General features: G+C 40.8%; 1 protein-coding gene across 1 annotated transcript in view; it reads left to right on the plus strand.

Annotated features, from left to right (window-relative positions):
* Positions 1-1,410: 1,410 nt before the first annotated feature.
* The window catches only part of LOC143882346 (protein KINESIN LIGHT CHAIN-RELATED 2-like), a 29,778-nt gene continuing 11,367 nt past the window's right edge, over positions 1,411-19,821 (plus strand). Inside the window, exon 1 of the mRNA XM_077385898.1 lies at positions 1,411-3,257. Within this exon, the coding sequence (XP_077242013.1) occupies positions 1,579-3,257 (1,679 nt within the window). The 5' untranslated portion in view covers positions 1,411-1,578. The remainder of the gene's footprint in view (positions 3,258-19,821) is intronic.

Consider the following 19,821-nt stretch of genomic DNA (forward strand, 5'->3'; position numbering starts at 1 on the left):
CCTTGAGGGCGGGTCAGGGTTCATTTTTTAGGCCTGAGTCAGGGTCAGGTCAGGTCGGGTTTAGGGTTAATACCTCGGGTCGGCCTGACCCTAAGTTTTCTATTATAGAATTGAACCATTTGTGCATGTTTCTTTTGCTAATGTTCTCTATTATCTTGAATTGATGTTTCTTTAGATTATTATTATTATTTGATTGTCTCTGCTGCCCATCATGTTGTTGAAATCATATTGTCTTATCTTGTTCCCTTTCTCTGTTTATTGATCATTTTGTTCTATATGATATGTAGTTGCTTTATTTTTGGCATTCTTAACAGGTATTTGCACTAGGGTCAATCAGGGTCAGCCCGTCCTGGCCTGGTCCAATCAGGGCCAATAAGGGCGGGCCAGGGCTACGCTGAGCCCTGTAGGGCGGGCAATGGGTTGAAGTTTTTTGGCCTTGACTTAGGGTCAGGGTGGATCAAGGCCGAGATAATGGAATTCAGGGTTGGGCTAGGGTTTTGAAAAACCTGACCCTGCTGCAACCCTACATCAAAGGTCAAAAACCAATTAAAAACAAAAAGACAAGCTAGATTTGTGCAATTATTAAAACATGGTCATGCTGATATAACCTCCTTGCTCTGTTTGGATGCCGGTAGATGTTGGGAGGATTTGGAGAATAACAAGTCAAAGGGAGATTAAAAGCAAATCAAAAGGGAACTAGTCAACGGGGAGATTGAGCGCAAATCTCCCACACGTTGTTTGGTTGGGTTAGGACATTTTTTTGGGAAATGTTATCAGCACTACTGTATTTTGATGAGGGCACTCCCACTTTATTAAAAGTACAGTATGGCCCGCACCATTGGATGATCCAAACCGTCCATTAGATGCGCCACAACCTAAATAGGTTGTGCCCCAAAAATTATTTCCATAGGTTGATCCTAACCGTCCAATCTATAAAGGGTTAGGATCAACCCTCTAACATTCGGATCAGAGGGTTAGGATCAACTTACGGAAATGATTTTTGGGGCACAACCTACATGGGTTGTGGTCCATCTAATGGACGGTTTGGATCATCCTATGGTGCAGTCCATACCGTACTTTTAATAAAGTAAGAGTGCCCTCAGTGCTGCTGATAACATTTTCCTTTTTTCTTTTTACAAGAATTTGCTAGCCACCTTCCCTGAGACCACTTGCTCGGCTTGTGGCCCTTCCTTTGATGCAAAGTTTGGAAGAAGTGACATGGGCATGGGCAAAGGTGGCTAGCAAAAGCATAAAATGGAAAAAATAGTAATCATTAGGATTTATTAGATTTGTGATAGAAGTCTAAGTTTTAAATGAAAAATTACCTAAAATGAAAACAAAGTAGTAAAATTACAAAAAAATTACGATAATATGCGGTACTAACATATGACAATTACCAAAATAACTATCCCTGCTATTTTTCTCAAAAAAAGAGAACCAAACAGAGCTCTGAAATCAAAAGCCACAAATTAAATCGCTTCGAATAATTGTCCGAAGGGTTTATCAAGGTTTTTATGCTGATCCTAGAAAAACCCACCTCTGCAATCAGTTTACCAAACCCGAACCCCTCCATTAGCCATGAGAAGAGCTTCTTTTTCTCTTCTCTCTCACTTTACCCAAACCAAAAACACTTGTAGAATTATCTCAAGATGTTTCCTTTCAGATGTCAAAGAAAACCCATCAATTTTCTCAACCTCTCATCTCAAATCTTGCCACAAAAGCCATGGATTCCTACTCTACACCAACAAAAACCACCAATTTCAAATAAACCCATCTCGAAAACTTGAAACCCTTGTCGAGAAAACCCCTCCTTTATCTCCTAGAAAGAGAAAAATCAAAGACAAAGAAGCCCTTGAAGAAGCATTCGAGTCTGCATCCACAACTGATGAGATTTTTGAAGCATTCAAAGCTATGGAGTTTGCCTTTGATGAGGATGACAAAAGGTTGGGACTAGCTTGTTTAAAAGTAGGCCAACATTTGGATTCTGAAGGTATTGACCCTGAAAAAGCCCTTTCTTTTGCAAGTAGAGCTTTGAAAATATTGGATAAAGATGATAACACATCTTTAGTACCATTAGCCATGGCTTTACATTTGATGGGTTCTGTTAATTATAGCTTAAAAAGGTTTAATGAGAGCTTAGGGTTTCTAAATAGGGCTAATAGGGTATTGGGTAGGATTGAAGAAGGGGGTTTTGGTGGTGATTTTGATGTTAGGCCTGTTAGTCATGCTGTTCAACTCCAATTGGCAAACACGAAAACCGCCATGGGTAGAAGGGAGGAGGCACTTGTTAATCTTAAGATGTGTTTGGAATTAAAAGAGACGATTTTGGATCCTAATAGTAGGGAATTTGGTGTTGCGAATCGGGATTTGGCGGAAGCTTATGTAACTGTTTTAAATTTTAAAGAGGCTCTACCACTTTGTTTTAAGGCGCTAGAGATACACAAGGCGCAATTAGGGAGTAACTCGGTGGAGGTGGCCCACGATCGTCGGCTTCTCGGTGTTATTTATAGCGGGTTGGAGGAGCACCAAAAGGCGTTAGAGCAGAATGAGTTGTCCCAAAAGGTTATGAAGAATTGGGGATTGGGTTCTGATCTTCTTCATGCGGAGATCGATGCGGCGAATATACAAATTGCTTTAGGAAAATATGACGAGGCAATTAATACATTGAAGGGGGTTGTCCAACAAACGGATAAGGAGAGTGAGATTAGGGCATTGGTGTTTATTGCAATGGCAAAAGCATTGTGTAATCAGGAGAAATTTGGAGATTGCAAGAGATGTTTGGAGATATCATGTGGCATTCTTGACAAAAAAGAGCAAGCCTCTCCTTCAAAGGTGGCGGAGGCTTATATGGAGATATCGATGTTATATGAGACTATGAATGAATTTGAAACGGCAATTTCACTTTTGAAAAGATCCCTTTCTATAATTGAGAAAATTCCTCAAGAACAACATTCGGAAGGCAGTGCCTCTGCGCGTATAGGGTGGTTGCTTTTGTTGACGGGGAAAGTGCCACAAGCTATTCCATACTTGGAGAATGCGGCGGAGATTTTGAAGGAGAGCTTTGGGTCCAAACATTTTGGGGTGGGATATATTTATAACAATTTGGGTGCGGCGTATTTGGAGCTAGATAGGCCTCAGTCAGCGGCACAGATGTTTGCACTTGCCAAGGACATCATGGATGTTTCGCTTGGACCGCATCATGCTGATTCTATAGAAACATGTCAGAATCTTGCAAATGCATATGGGGCCATGGGAAGGTTAGGATGCTTTTCTGCTTATGGATTCATTTTTTCTTTATTTGATTTGCTATTTTATGGGTTTCTGAGATTATCATATAGTTGCTATTCTATTTGATAGTTGTTATGTCTGATTCTATGATTTCTATGCACTATCTTGTGAAAATTAGAAAATTGCAAGATCGGGAACAATTTGGAGATTATGAGGTTCTGCTTCTGGCTGCAACATGCTATTGGCTGGTGGTCCAGCTTATGGGGTCCAATCAATACGTTCTAATGAGAAATATTTGAATAGCATTGAATAGCAATCTCATTGATATCATCCATCTCAGATATCATACCAATTCGCATCAATCAATCACTTTTTCGAGATATTTGCTAACAACAACATAGTTGAGGTGGTCAATCAATAAAGATTGATCCGAAATTTGATATGAATCCAATATAACACCTATGTGTACATAAGAAAGGTATCAAAACGATTCTTTTTAATGAATATATCTGATCGGAACTTTGAATATGGAATTCAAAGAGATCAAATAGGAAATGATGCTTTGAATCATCTTACTATTATGCAAGATATGATCAACCAACATATATCGAATTTGAACATGCAGTTCCTAAAAATGCTTATAAACTTGAGAATTATGAATGAACATGGCATAGGAGAGCCAAGTGAGCTAAGCTTTCTCTCTATTCTGGAAAGCAAATTCTCAATAAGAATTTCTGGGCAGGATTAGAAAGCAGGAGAACAAGGTTTATGGTGATTTAATAAGGTTTAGGAAGGTTGTTCAGATCTGTAATGGTGATAGAACTGGGTTATTTCAGGCAATAAAGGTGTATACTTTCACATAGGATAAGGATCATATTAGGACTGATGTAAGCGGTATAAGCTTTGTGTGCAAGAAATCTGGACTGCTGCAGTTGGTGCGGGGGCCGTCATGGGATGGAAGGGTGTAATGTAAGTATAGGGTTTAAAGGGCTTCTAGAATGATAGAAGGTAATTGTTTGGGCTTGTGAGTGTAAAATATGTCGGCGTTTTGGATTTCATTGATAGAACAGTCCACAAAAGTGAACTGTAACGGTACAGTGAGTCTGCGGGGTTTGAAACATGGTTTAAAATTTCGGTTTCGGTAACCGTTTCGGACCCCACCGAAAACCGAAATTTCGGTCTGAAATTTGGTAATTTGGTTAGAAATTCCGGACCGAATTTTCGGAATTTCGGACCGAAATTTTGTAACACTTTTTTTTTTTTATAATAAATAATGGCATTTAAACGAAAATTCGGACCGGAATTACCGAAATTACCGAAATTTCGGTAAATGGTGAAAAAGGAAATTTCGGTAAATTCCGGTTTCGGTCCCCACCGAAATCCGAAATTTCGGATTTCGGTCGAAATTTGAAGCCATGGTTTGAAATAGGGGTCTGAGTTGGAATGGGAGGGTTTGAAATTTGAAATAGGGGTCTGAGTTGGGATGGGATAGGAAAAGATTGGATTTGGGTGGAGTTTGAGGTCTGTAATTAAGCAAGATGAAGGTTCTAGAAATGATCTTGTATTTGTAATGACTCAAGGTTGGGAGAACTGTCTTGGGTCTTAAGAAAATGATAGGGTTTGGACAATGGGTTACATGTTTTAACAGTCAAGAAATGATGAAGAATTTGGGCTATGATCCGAGATCCAGGTGATCAAAGGTCAGATTCAGATCTAAGGTTTAGGGTTGCATAGCAGGTTAAGGGGTAGCTCTGATGTTGGCTTTAGGCCAGGCAATGGAAAGGAAAAGGAGGAAAATGGGAAGCAGCAAAAACTGGTTGGCAGTCCAGTTTTGAGTTGTAGGTTGTGATAAGGGTGGGTTATATGGCTTGCCGAGTGATGTAGAAAGGTTTCTTGTCAGTCGTAAATGAAAGTTGGGGGATTTAGTGGTTAGATGAAATGTTTAGGGGCTGTTGCTCGATAGATTGATAAAGGATGGAAAGGTGCTGGTGGAAGGTTAAAGGGTTCAAGATTGCATGCAAAGGCTTTGTTAAATTATAAAAGATTAAATAACGCCTTCTCCAACAGCTTAAGCTTTTGGAGGAACTGTTAAGTTTCACATGGTATCAGAGCAAATGCCTGGGTTCAAACCTCCTTGATAGCAAAAATCCACATGCAATGGCCAAGCCCAAAAAAGAGGGGCCACATGTGCCACGTGTAGGCTAACCCTAGAAAGAGGGGCCACACGTGAGGGAGAGTGTTAAAGTATAAAAGATTAAATAATGCCTTCTCCAACAACTTAAGCTTTTAGAGTAACTGTTAAGTTTCGCAGGCTTGAACAATGTAAACAAAAGAGAGGAGGGTAAGAGGAAAATGGAGGGAGAGAAAATAACCAGAAGTTAAAACAAGGAAAGTAGAGAAGAGAGAGGAGAGTAAAGACAAGAAACAAGAAAAATAAACTGGCATTACACTCGGGATGTCCTACGCATTGCACCATAGGATCTAAGGTATCACACCTTAGGGTAAACTGGCATAACACAAATCGCAGGAAGAAAGGTTTTCAATTCATTATTCTCCAATGACTCACATTAATCTTCAATGGTTCTCAAAGGGCAAAGGCCATAACAATGCATAGAGTCTAACTCTTACGTAAGTCATGATTAAGAGAGGATTAGAACTCCTAAAACTCACCTAAATCTAGTTTTAAACACCTATTCTTATACCTAGGACTCCTATCAACTCAAGACTCTTTTTATATGGACTTTGCTATTTAAAATAGAATTCTGATATTCTAAGGCCTCCTATTTTCTACCAATAGTAAATTGACACATGTCCATTGATTCATTCAAGTTTCTAAGAGCAAATTCTTAGTTTAATATTACATGTACTCTTTAATATCCTACTACACAAACTACTAACATAAAGATACTAACTCAACTGAAACTCCTAGCAACAATAGGACTCTCTAATCACTGACCAAAAGGATTCCTTCTCGGTAAGAATGGACCCCTCTGTGACTATAGTTGCTTGATCTCCTCTCATGTCATAAGTTTCTATTGGATCCCAATTGAAAGTGATACGGGTACCCTCTTTGATAATATCCTCAGGATTGATAAAGACACCATGACATGATATTGATACCGTCTTTGATAATCTCATCAGAATGATTGAAATTCCAAGGGTGGTACCGAGTAAGGCAACTTATGAGGAGTGCGAAATTAGGTTGATAACAAGTTTTAATTCTTTTGAAAACTCAAACCCAATTTTAGAAATTAAGAGATCAACAATTAAATTCAAGTACGCAAGTTAAATCTAAAGTGCAAATGCAAAATAAAGAGCAAGAGTAAGAGAGATTGCACCCGAGATTTAAAGTGGTCCGGTCCTCCAAACGTGAGGCCTACTCCACTCCACCAACCAAACCCGTTGATGGCTTCACTATGTGATCTTCTTAACTTCGGCGAAGATCGGTGCCGATTACAAATTCCAACCGCCTTTAACCTTGGTGGCGATCTTCACCACGGAGAGTGGGCTACGCTTCTCCGAACACTCGCCCAATACAAGTTCTTGAAAAGAAAGAAAGAACAAAAACAATCCCTCACAAGGGTTTACAAGATGGTAGAAGATGTACAAATTGAGCCTATGATCCAAATCCTAATCTTTAGATGATGAGAGGCATAAACAAGTTTGATTCACTCTATGGATGTTCAAGAAGGTTTTTAGAGTGTTAGGATTGATAGTTGTAATGTTTGGAATGCCCATATATATAGGAAAACCAAAATATGACCGTTCAATGGCATAGTGGTAATTCCAGCAAAATTTCCAACGGCTCAAAATATGACCGTTATAGTGTTCTCGGAGTTTCGAGAAAAAATCTCGGAGTTCCGGGAATACAAACAGAAGATGAAAAAAAGTCTACTGGACCATTTCTCGGAGTTCCGAGAATTCTCGGAGTTCCGAGAAGCCTATGTTGAGCAGATTTTCATTTCTGTTTTTAGGCTTCCAACTTAACACCAAGTTGGGATTGCTATGAGGGTTCCAAGGTGTTGGAACTCCACAAAGACAATCACTTATATATTTAGGGTGTGTGTTTATTTACTTAATTATGCCTTTCAAATCTAAAACTAAGATTGGATCTTAATACAATCTAATATAACTTGATCTTCAATGGATTCTTCAAGTCTTCATTTGTCTTGGATTTCGTTGTCTTTGGCCTTCATGAAGTGGTCCAATGAGTGCTTTTTGGCCTCAATCCAAGCAATGTTGTCTTAGCACCAATGTGATCTACAACTTAGACAATCAAACACATTAGTGATCATAAGTCACTTGTGTATTGGAATCATCAAAATAAGATGGGAATGCCAAGGTGGAAACCATTGGGCTTACAATGATAAAGATATCCTCTCATGATATTGGCACCCCAATTAATTATGTCCATAAAAATGATGAGGATATCCAAAATTTAGGGTGCCATAGATGGTCCCCATCACACTCCTCCGTTTGGGAAACCTAACTCCGTCGAGTATAGTAGTCTGCACTCTGCAGTACTTGTTTGAGCTTGTCTGTGGTGATCCTTGTGCATGGCGAAAATGAATGTCCTTTAGATTGAACTAGGTGCTTCGAATGTATGAGCAACTTTGGTCTATCATTTCTTCTGATTGTGATGCCCCGCCAACATACTCTTTGACTCTTTGTACTGAGTCAACTTTTGCATATAAAAACTTGATTTATCTTTATCCGCAGATTTGTAAACTTCACCCTGTGCTTTCTCAATTAAATAGGAGGTATAGAGAGGTAACATTCTCAATTCCATAAAGAGCAAGATCGAGGCTATTTCACCTCTGTCACGACTAAGTTTGCCGCCAAGAAATCAGCCTTCCGCTGTTTTGTGAAGGGCTGAGATGAAGCTCAGTAAAAAGCATGTTTTTTAGCCTCAGCCCGTCATGAAACAGCGGAAGGTTGATTTCTATGCAATGCACTTAAGCGGGATGGACGTGAAATGATCTCAGCAAGATCATCAGTAATTGACTAGGTTATGTGCACAACTTTGGCTATACCTCAATCAATGTATGGGTCGTGTCTTGAACTTGTTTGTCAACTTTGACTTTGACAACTTCCCTAATCTTAACTTCAGTGGCCACAATTTGATATTTCAGAGTTTTGCTTTAGCAACGACTCCTCTATAGGCATGTTGAATAACTGTTGTCGCCTTTTGAAGCATATACAACGCCGGTCTAGCAACCATTCTTCTCTAAACCATCTAAATAGTGAGTACATGGGGTTTTTTTTAATCCTCAAATAATGTAGTCGAACCATGCGTTATTGGTACTGGCTTTGAATTGCAACTGCCACATTCCTTATCTGTAAATAATTGGAAAGAGTCACATAATGCAGGTCTTGATTTTGGATCACTAGTGCTGCTCTTGGCTTGAATTCAATCAATCTTTGGGCGGTCAATACACTCATACAAGTTTGGATATGAATGGCTAAAGAAATTAATTACTTGTATGCTCTCTTGGTCAGGTACATCGGTCAAGGTTTCTAGATTCTCAAGCAAGTGGATAGTTTCACGGTAGGATCCTTGTCTTTCTTCCTCTTGAATTTTGAAGAATTTCTCGACAGGATTAGAAAGCAGGAGAACAAGGTTTCTTGTGATTTAGTAAGGTTTAGGAAGATTTTGCAGGTTGGGAGAGATCTATAATGACTATAGAAATGGGTTTATTTCAGGTAATAAAGGTGCGTAAATTTCAGATTGGCTAAGGATGTGAGCACTGATGTAAACTTAGGCAGTATAAGCTTTATGTGTTGCACTATTTCCGGTTGCTGCAATGACTGTTATGGGATGGAAGGGTCTGATACGAATTACAGTCAAGGAGCATAGGGTCTAAAGGGTTCCTAGAATGATAGTTGTAATCATTAGGGTTTATGGGTGTAAAATAGTACATGGATTCCACAGGTAAAATAGTACACGAACGTTTAACTGTAACGTCACAATGAGTCTGCAGGGTTTGAAATAGGGGCTGAGTTGGGAAGGGGTAGGGAAAGATTGGATTTGGGTGGAGCTTGAAGTCTGTAATTAAATAGGATGAAGGATCTAGAAAGTATCTTGAATCTGTAATGACTCGAGGTCTTGGAAAACTGTCGTGGGGCTCAAGGTATTGGAAAGAAAAGTTGTGAAAAACTGGTTGGCAGTCCAGTTCTGGGTTGCAGTGGGTGAGAAGGAAGGGTCATATTGCCTGCTGGGTGATGTAGTAAGGTTTATGGGTAGTCTTAAATGAAGGCCCAAGAATTTAGTTGATAGGTGAAAGGTTTTGGTTAAGGCTGTTGGTCGATGGATTGATGATGGGACAATGGAGGTGCAATGCTAATGGTGCTGGATGGGTTCAAGGTTGCATACAAAGCCTTGAACAATGTAATCAAAAGAGAGAAGGGAGCAAGAGAGAAGAAAGTAGAGAAAGGGAGAAGATAGTAATGAGAAGAAACAAGAAAACTAACATAGCATCACACCAGGAATCTCCTAAGTATCACACCATAGGATCTAAGGCATCACGCCTTTGTGTAAGATGACAGCACACCAATCTCAGGAAGCATGGGTTTCAAGTCATTAATCTTCAATGATAAGGATACACTATTGTTGAGAGTGGACATTTGTAACTACTCCTCTTAAGAGTGGTATTTTGGTCTTTCTATGTAACCCTACTTAACACTCAAATATATATATGTTATCTACGTATGGAGAGAGAACCAATTCTCTTCTCCACTGTATTCTCCATTCTCTTCTTTTCTATTCTCTCCATTTAATGTTGATCTACCAACATGGTATCGGAGCACCAAGTTAGATGATTAGTGGGGAGGATGCTCAAGAGTTCCCTTCACGAAGACAAAGATCACACGACCTCGTCAGATCATACTCAAAATCGCAACCCTAACCCTAGCCACACGACAAAAAGTTCCCTAGCCGCACCCTTGATCCATTTCTCTTTCATTTTTCTTTCACCTCTTCGAACCCTAGATCAATCCTATCTATCCTATAGGATAGTTTTTACACCTACGAAACCCTTGATTTGGGTTTTTCCAAAACCTAACCCTAACTGAACCATATACCCATCTTTCTTCACTTTTCTTCCATTTTTTTCCACCCCTCTACCCAACCTCTCAAGCCATTTACCATAGTTTTTCAGTCACACACAAACCCTAGTTTTTAACCCTTGCTAAACCCCCTTTCTATACACACTCTATTGCCCTAGTTTATCTCTTTTCATCAAAAACAGCCCATACTCCCATTTATATTCATGATCTAAATTAGTCATCTTCGATCTTGATCATTTCTTGGTTGATTCCGGGCACTTATTTGGTGATTCTTCTCTATTAATGGTGTTTGTGTGTTCATGTGTGCAATAGCCTCTTTGGCTGTCTTTGTTATTGATATGATTGTTGTTTGATGGTGATTATTATTCATCTTGATTGTAGTGGGGTTGTTGTTATTGTTGGAGACCAATAGTGGCTGTTATTTTTTTTTTTTTTTTGGAGATTAGTAATATTTAAGGTGATGGTGATTGGTGGTTCTATGCGTGGATTTGCCTAAGACTGTTGATTGGGTACATAGTGCCTAAGACTGTTGTTGGTGGTTCTAGTTGATTGGGTACATAGTGGGTGGATTGTTGGCTCATTGATTGGATCATCGTGTTACGGTTTTGTGTGGATATTCACCATGACTACGCCCTCTGCTTCGTCCACTGTTTCTGTTTCTGGTCCTTTCCCTGTTACGTCCATGACTTCCATAAAACTTGATGGATCCAATTACCCTGCCTGGAGTCAATCGGTTAAGCTTTATCTCCGTGGCCAGACAAAGTTGAGCTTTATTACCTCGGATCCACCATCACGTAAGGACTCCACTTATGATAAGTGGAGCCAGGAAGATGCTCTTCTTCAGTCGTTGCTGTGTCAGAGTATGGAACCTCGGATTTCCAGTCATATGCTGTTCTTAGGATCATCGCGAGCTGTCGGGTTGCGTGCAGAGACACTGTACTCAGGAACTAACAATCTTACTAAGATTTGTGATGTTTATTCCGACCTCCTCCAGTCAAAACGAGCCCACCAAGCTGCACATCATGTTTCTGAGGCTCCCATTGAGAGCTCTAATATTGTCCCCTCCACGACTACTTCCTCTGATACGCTGGTGGTTTCCCGTGCTGAGTACGAGTCACTCTTACGTTTACAGGAAAAGGGGAAGCAGGCCGCTGCCACTCTTGCATTCGAAGGTAGCAACCCATCTTGCTCTCCGAGTCGCTCAAATTCATGGCTCATTGATTCCGGGGCCTTCCATCATATATGACTGGTAACAATAGTCTCCTTAGTCCTTTCCAACATTCATCTATTTCTACATCTGTTACTCTAGCTAATGGGGCGATGTGCCCTATTTCCTCTGTGTTATGTGTTCCTAGTTTTCCCTGTAACTTACTTTCTGTTAGTCAGTTAACTCGTCGCCGTAACTGCTCTGTGACCTTCTTTCCCTCTTATTGTGTTTTTCAAGACCTTGCAACTGGGAGGAGGATTGGCTGGGGCCATGAGGTGAATGGACTCTACTACTTTGCCGCTGATGGTGACATTCCGCCTACTGCACTACGCACTTCGGCTGACTCCTATATGTGGCATTGTCATTTTGGTCACCCATGAGTAGATCGTTGTTGTAGCATTCGTCCATTGTGTCTAATCCAGTTAGTCCCTTTCATTGTGAGTCCTGTCAGTATGGAAAACACCATCGTGTTTCCTTTCAGCCGCGTTCTGTTAGTCGTGTCTCGCGTCCGTTCGAGTTAGTTCATTCTGATGTTTAGGGTCCATGTCGGACTCCGTCCTTATTTGGCTATCGCTATTTCATTGTATTTGTGGATGATTTTTCAAGGATGTCATGGGTATATGTAATAAAAGATCGTTCAGAAGTATTTACTGTGTTTTATTCTTTTTATGCTGAGATAACTAACCAGTACTCGTGTTCTTTAAAATGCTTGCGCACCGACAATGCTCGTGAGTACTTCTCTATTTCTAATGGATTTCATGAATTTTTATCTAGTCATGGCATTATTCATCAGTCCTCATGTGCTCATACCCTTAGAAGCACGAAGCGGGTGCGGGGGCGGCGGGGGCGGGGAAGCGTGGGGTCTAGAAGAGTCTAAGTTTGGGAGCGCCGTGGGAGCGTGCATGTAATATTTTCTTTATATATCTTTCAAAATTCAAGTACATAAAAAAATAATAGTTTCTAACCATTTTTCATTTGTATCTTTCAAAATTTAAGTACATCTAAAAGCTAATTTCTAACCATCTTCACCATCTTCATTTGTGTGCACTCGTTCCTTGTGCCTTCTGAAGATGTACAAGCCTTTGTGCTTGCTCAAATGAAGTACTTTGAAGAGTTGAAGGAGTTTGATATAAGGAAGTTGCTGATGGTGGGACTTATAGAGTAATAGAAGCAGACTGGGAGCGTCATTAGAGCGGTTCCCGTCTCTCTGGGGTCGCGTTCCCTGGAAGCTCCTTCCTAAGGAGCGCCGAATCGAGGTTCCGAGGTGGGAGCGGCACCCCGAGAGGAGGTTCTTGCTTCTAAGCTCATACCTCAGCAAAACGGTGTAGCAGAGAGGAAACTTAGATACCTCGTTGATATGGCTCAGACTCTTCTTCATCAGATGCACATTCCGAAGTTGTATTGGGCTGATGCGATTCTCACCTCGTGCTTCTTGGCGAACTGTCTTCCGTCGTCAGTTTTACATAATCGTTCACCATTCTCTGTTTTACACCCTTCTGCTAATCCATTTCCCTTACTTACTCCTGTCTTCGGTTGTACTTGTTTCGTCCATGATCTTACCCCGGGGCTCGATAAGTTTGCTCCTCGTGCTATCAAGTGTGTCTTCTTGGGGTACTCTCGCACTCAAAAGGGGTATCGTTGCTATAACTCCTCAACTTCGTCGTACTTATGTGTCTGCTGATGTTTCATTCTTTGAGGATATCCCATATTTTATCCAGTCTGGTTCTACACCTGTGCCTGAGTCTCAGATTCTGTTGCTGTCACTATTTCCTACCCTAGCTCCCTCACTTGTGGTCCCACCTCCCTCACATGTGGCCCCACCTAAGCCATTGCAAGTTTATACTCGTCGGGATAAGGAGTCGTTGCCTCCTTCATGTGCAGATGACACCTCATGCCCGCCAGCTCCTCCACAGTCTGCTAGGTCGCCCCCTGCTCCTGAGGTAATCGTTGCTTCTGATAATGCCCCTATTTCTTCTCGTACACGTTCACATTTTACTCATCATCCCATTTCCAGTGTAGTTTCTTATTCTCGCATGTCACCTTCTTATATGTCGTTTTTATCCTCAGTATCTTCTATTTCCATTCCTCGTTCGGTTGTAGAGGCTTTGGCTCATCCAGGTTGGCGAGCCGCAATGGATGCAGAGATGGGTGCTATGCGATCGAATAATACATGGCAGTTGGTTCCTCTACCTCTAGGGGCACATGTTGTTGGCTGTCGGTGGGTGTTCACAGTTAAATATATTCCTGATGGGACAATTGAGCGACTGAAAGCTAGATTGGTTGCTAAGGGATACACACAGACTTATGGCATTGATTACATTGATACGTTTTCTCCTGTTGCTAAAATTCTCTCCATACGCGTTTTGATTTCTCTTGCAGTCAACATGTCCTGGGCTCTCTACCAGCTGGATGTCACGAATGCTTTCTTACCTGGTGATCTGCAGGAAGAAGTGTACATGGAGCAACCTCCTGGGTATGTTGCTCAGGGGGAGATGAAGAATGCTGTTTGTAGGTTACACAAGGCATTATATGGCCTTAATCAGTCTCCCCGAGCTTGGTTTGGGAAGTTCAGTGAGGCAGTAATACGATTTGGATTGAAACAGTGCGCTGTAGACCATTCGCTATTTAGCTCTCAGGGTAAAGATGACAGGATATTCCTAATTGTGTATGTAGATGATATCATCATTACAGGAAGCGACAGTGCCAGCATACAGAGATTAAAGGTTTTCCTTCATAAAGAGTTCAATACCAAAGACCTTGGCCGTTTGTGATACTTTCTAGGGATGGAGGTAGCATATTCACGTGGAGGGCTATCTCTATCGCAAAGGAAGTACACGTTAGATATATTGGGGGAGACTGGCCTTTTGGGAGCAAAGCCAGCTGAAACTCCTATGGACCCGACTGTCAAGCTTTCTCCTTATCAGGGGGAGCTACTAGAGGATCCAGGTAGATATAAACGATTAGTTGGGAGATTGATCTACTTGACTGTCACACGTCCAGATATTTCTTATGCAGTTAGCACAGTCAGTCAGTACATGAGTGCACCACGCACATCTCATTGGTCGGCAGTCACTCAGATAGTGAAGTATCTGAAGAAAGCCCCTGGTAAATGACTCTTCTTCAAGAAACATGGCCATATGAGGGTTGAAGGATATTCAGATGCAGATTGGGCAGGGTCACCTGTAGATAGAAGGTCTACGAGTGGATATTATACCTTTGTTGGAGGCAATTTGGTATCGTGGAAAAGCAAGAAGCAAGAGGTTGTGTCAAAATCAAGTGCAGAGGCAGAATATAGAGCCATGGCCTATATAGGATGCGAGTTGATTTGGTTGAGATCCTTTATGTCAGAGATCGGGTTACCCTACTCATCACCTGCGTCGCTCCATTGCGACAAGTCTGCTATTTATATAGCCATGACTCCTGTGTTTCACGAGAGAACTAAGCATATAGAGGTGGATTGTCACTTTATTCGTCACAAAATCCAAAAAGGAGAGATTACCATTGTGTTCACAAGGTCAGCTTATCAAATAGCAGACATGTTCACAAAACCACTCAATAGGGCAAGGCTTAATGACTTATGCAACAAGCTGGGGATGTATGATATATACACTCCAGCTTGAGGGGGAGTGTTGAGAGTGGACATTTGTAGTTACTCCTCTTAAGAGGGGTATTTTGGTCTTTCTATGTAACCCTACTGAACACTCAAATATATATATGTTATCTACGTATGGAGAGAGAACCAATTCTCTTCTCCACCGTATTCTCCATTCGCTTCTTTTCTATTCTCTCCATTTAATGTTGATCTACCAACAACTATCATAATTTGGCACCCCTTTGATAATGTCCACAGAACTAATAAGGACACCAAACAATTTAGGGAACCATTCCATCAGAACAGGGTACTGTATATAGGGCCAAAGGCCAGGGATAGAAGTGGCCCGATACAATAGAGAAGAGGAGAAAAAAAAGGAAAAGATATATCGAACTGGGAAATAGAAGCCAAACTGTAATTGGGTGGCAGAGACTTCACATGTTCCAATGCAGATATAAAAGTGCCCAAATAGGCCAACTAGTTTGCATCGTTATTGGCAGATCTCAACACATGCTGAAATGATACGAGGTGAGCTTCAATTCTGTCTCGGATCGCACCAGTTGCATCCGCACATCTCCAAAGGTACTTATATCCTTGCTCCATCCAATTAATAATATTTTTAGAGTCCCCATCTACAATGACCTGGTCTAGGTCCGAGTCCTCTAGCAATCAGATTCTAGCTAGAAGGACCTGAATTTCCCCCATCATTGCATCCATGCGCCCCAAGGGGCCCAATTAAGCCCATCTCATGAAGCCATCATGCTCTCGAAAGATACCTCCGACCCCGGTCAGGTCGAGATTCCCTAGGCTTGACCCATCCAAATTTAGCTTAAGAAAACCATCAGTGGGGGAGTCCAACTAGGGGTCGCTTTGACCTTCTGCACTCCACTTAGAATATATTCAATCCATGATCTTCTTAACTCATTCTCGCAAGTTCCTTTGAAATCCATCAATGCACACGCATAGGCCCAACGAGTTACCATGGAGCGGATCTGCCGTTGCCATTTGCGGACTCCTATAGAGCTACCTCTGGACAACTGGTTATTTTTCTCTTTCCAAATGCTCCAAATGACTGTGGGCATGATAAGGCTCCGAAGAATGGGACCCCTCTTTGGCCACGATGCTAGAGACTGTCTTCAAAAATGTCCTCAATAAGTGCCTTAATGACCCAAGCGATATCTAAGAGCACGAAAGCAAAATTCCACATCTCTCTAGTGAAACAGCAGTGAATCAACAGGTGGTCAACCGTCTCACCTGCACGAAGACATAATGCAAAGTGGATGATAATGATCTTCCGACTTCCGAGGTGGTCAACAGTTAGGATTTTATTGTGGCATGCTATCCAAGCAAATGCACGCTCTGGGAGACATATTTGTGCTCCATGCTGTGTGGGCTGCCGAGGTAGACGACATTGATACCTGCACAAGGATCGGACCGAGAACACTCCACCCAACTCCCAAACCTAAATGCTTTTGTCCTCAACATCCCTTTTAATATAAGCTGAATCCAAAGTTTCCAGAAACACAACCACCCTATCCATCCATAGTTTCCAGAGTGGGAAGCTAGTACGAGAAGTGAAGAGGGAAGTGATGAGGGTTTTAGAAAAGGGAAAATGCGGGAAACGAAGCTCTAAAGAAAGTAAAGAGAAAATGTGTGAGATTATAGTAGGTTAGAGAGGAATGATCAATAAAGTTAAGGATTAAAAGTAGAAAAGAATAATTTGCAACTAATTAGAATTTACAATTTCATATGTTTTATTCATGTACATTTAATGTTAAGTTTTTGAAAAATATCCATATAATTTTCATTTGAAACTTAAGATGAGTTGTCAAGCTTTAAATGCACTATTTTATTAAATATGTTCTTTAAACATTATCATAAGGTGAAAATATTCTTTTAAGAAGATATAATCACCTAAATAGGATGCATACTATTAATTAAGAGGAAACATTTAGGAAGCGTTTGGGAAGCGCGCTTCCCCTAAATTTGTGAAGCAAGAAGAACTTAGCTTCTGAAGTGAGTTTCCGGCGTAGCGAGCTTCCCATCTGACAAGGAAGTTTCCGGTAACTCCATCCGTCTATCGAAAAAGTTTCTGTGGAACTGAACTCTCCAAGAAACTTTGGATCCCTATCTCTAAAATGTGTTCCCAAGTAAGCTCTCTGGGTCCGTGGCCTCCCTGACCTAATTTGGGAATTTAGACTTGAGAGGCATGCACCCACACCATAAATCATGCCAAAATCTTATATGATTACCTATCCTAATTTTGTATCGAATCTCTCTTTGGAATTGTATCCCTCTTGCCATAATACCTCTCCAGACCGTACTCCCTCTATTTCTATACTCATTTAGAGGGGCCCATCCACCTACGTCTTTGCCATATTTGACTGCAATAACTCTCCTCCGAAGGAAGTTTTTGTCCTCCCCGAACTTCCAATTACATGCGTCGAGAAGGGTTCTGTTCATCATCTTTAGGCTTCGAAAACCCAATCCTTTGCAGCTCTTAGGTTTACATACTTCTTTCCATTCTACCGGACGACACTTTCTTTTAAGCTGAGTCATCCCATAAGAAGTTCCTTTGCAACTACTTAATAAGCTTGGCTACAAATATATGGAGATGATACATTTGCCTTATTTTCATCTTTTTTTGTTGTTGAATGATTACCTTATTTTCACATTTTGCCCCCTTTTACCCGTTTCGAGCCTCACAACTGGCAACAACTGGTAAAAGAAAGTAATTCTCTCTCATGATTTCTTTCTATTTCTTATCTCTTAACTACTGACAATGACGACTCTACCCTCCTTCCTCTGTCCCTCTTCCCCTTTATGCCGAGAACAACGACGGGTTGTGGAGCACGCTAAGGCGGATCAAGATACGATGATGGTCGCTCCCTAGGAGGCCAAAAACAAAACAAAGTTAAAAAAAAAAACACCAGTGTTTAATTTTCTGGTGGACAGTGAGGAGGCCAAGAAATGGCCACATCTGTGATCAGATTTCTGTTCTTGAAGAGGGAAAGGGTAAGACGAGGTTGTACTTTGCTTATCTCTTTGTTTTCTTTTCTTCATGGACTTGTTTTGTTTTCTTTTGTGTTGGAAGGTAGATATGTAGGAGGGATTAAAGAGAGAGAGAGATTAAAGGGGAAGGTTGGGACAAGAGGTATAGGAAAACAATGCATTAGAAAAGATAAAGATGTAATAATATATATATATATATATATATATATATATATATATATATATATATATATATATATATATATATATATATATATGAGGAAAGTGTTTCTACTCGGTCCCCTAGATAAGCTTATCTACTCCTCCCTTTAAAAAAATACAGTGGGCCCGCGCTGTTTGGATGATCCAAAGCATTCATTTGATAGGTCTTAACATAGATAGGGTGTGCCCAAAAAATCAGCACCAAAGGGTCATCCTAGCCCTTCGTTTTGTAGTGCCTTGTGGTGCCCAGAATGGACATGGTGTGCCCAACAAAACGAAGGGCTAGGATGACCCTTTGGTGCTGATTTTTTGGGCACACCCTATCTATGTTAAGACCTATCAAATGAATGCTTTGGATCATCCAAACAGCGTGGGCCCACTGTATTTTTTTAAAGGGAGGAGTAGATAAGCTTATCTAGGGGCCCACTGTATTTTTTTAAAGGGAGGAGTAGATAAGCTCATATGAGGAAAGTGTTGGTGAGCTTAAGCTCACCAAACTTATGGTGAGCTTAAGCGCCCCAATCACATGGGTCCCACATTTTCTGTGGTGATCCAAACCATTCATTTGCAAGGCCCTATCATAGATAAGGTGTGTACCAAAAATCAACTCCATAGGATCATCCTAACCCCTCCATTTGTGGAGGACAAAAATGGGCAAATTTGTGGACAAATAATGTCTGTCCATTTTGACCTCCACAAATGGATGGGTTAGGATGATCCTATGGAGCTGATTTTTGGTACACACCTCATCTATGTAAGGGCCTTTCAAATGAATGCTTTGGATCATCCTAACAAAGTAGGCCCCAATGTGATTGGGCGCTTAAGCTCACCATAAGTTTGGTGAGCTTAAGCTCACCAACACTTTCCTCATATATATATATATATATATATATATATATATATATATATTTTTTTTTTTTTGAATGGTTAAGATGTAATAATATTCTTCATTTATCAATGGATTTCTCTTCTTAAAAACATAGGGTTTTTGGTGGTGAAGGAAAGGGCCGAATGAATGGAGGGATTGGGTCCAATTTGCTAGTCGTATGTACACATGCAGGGATATGGGAAGTTTTCAGTTTCTACTTGCTTTTATTTACATCTTTGTTTTCCCCCATTATCCGTTTCCTTTTCTTTTGTTTTTGGTCTTATATCATGATGGCTTTTATTTTTATTTCCTTGTGGGTCTCTACCCCTTGTAGGAGGCCTTCTCCTTATGCGTCACTAATGTAGTGCGTTTGAGAAATGATCACAAAAAAGGGAAATGATTTCAGCACAACTATGTGATATATGACGCTCATGTATCTTGTCTTTAGCATTTAACTGCAAGTAAGTGCTTTTTGGGGATCATAAAAACCTATGATTTGGCCGACACTTCGAATTTATTATCGACTCATGTGTCCTGCCGCGTTTGACACGACACGCTTGTCCACACGTGTCGACACTCCTTTGGACATTTTTACCTGTATTGCTGTAATTGTTAGACTTAATGTGGGTGTGTGGACATGTTTTTGTA

The sequence above is a fragment of the Tasmannia lanceolata genome, unplaced genomic scaffold, assembly GCF_043159265.1.
Source record: "Tasmannia lanceolata isolate RefF3 unplaced genomic scaffold, GAP_Taslan_0.1 ptg000007l, whole genome shotgun sequence".
In the NCBI taxonomy this organism is placed as follows: Eukaryota; Viridiplantae; Streptophyta; class Magnoliopsida; order Canellales; family Winteraceae; genus Tasmannia; species Tasmannia lanceolata.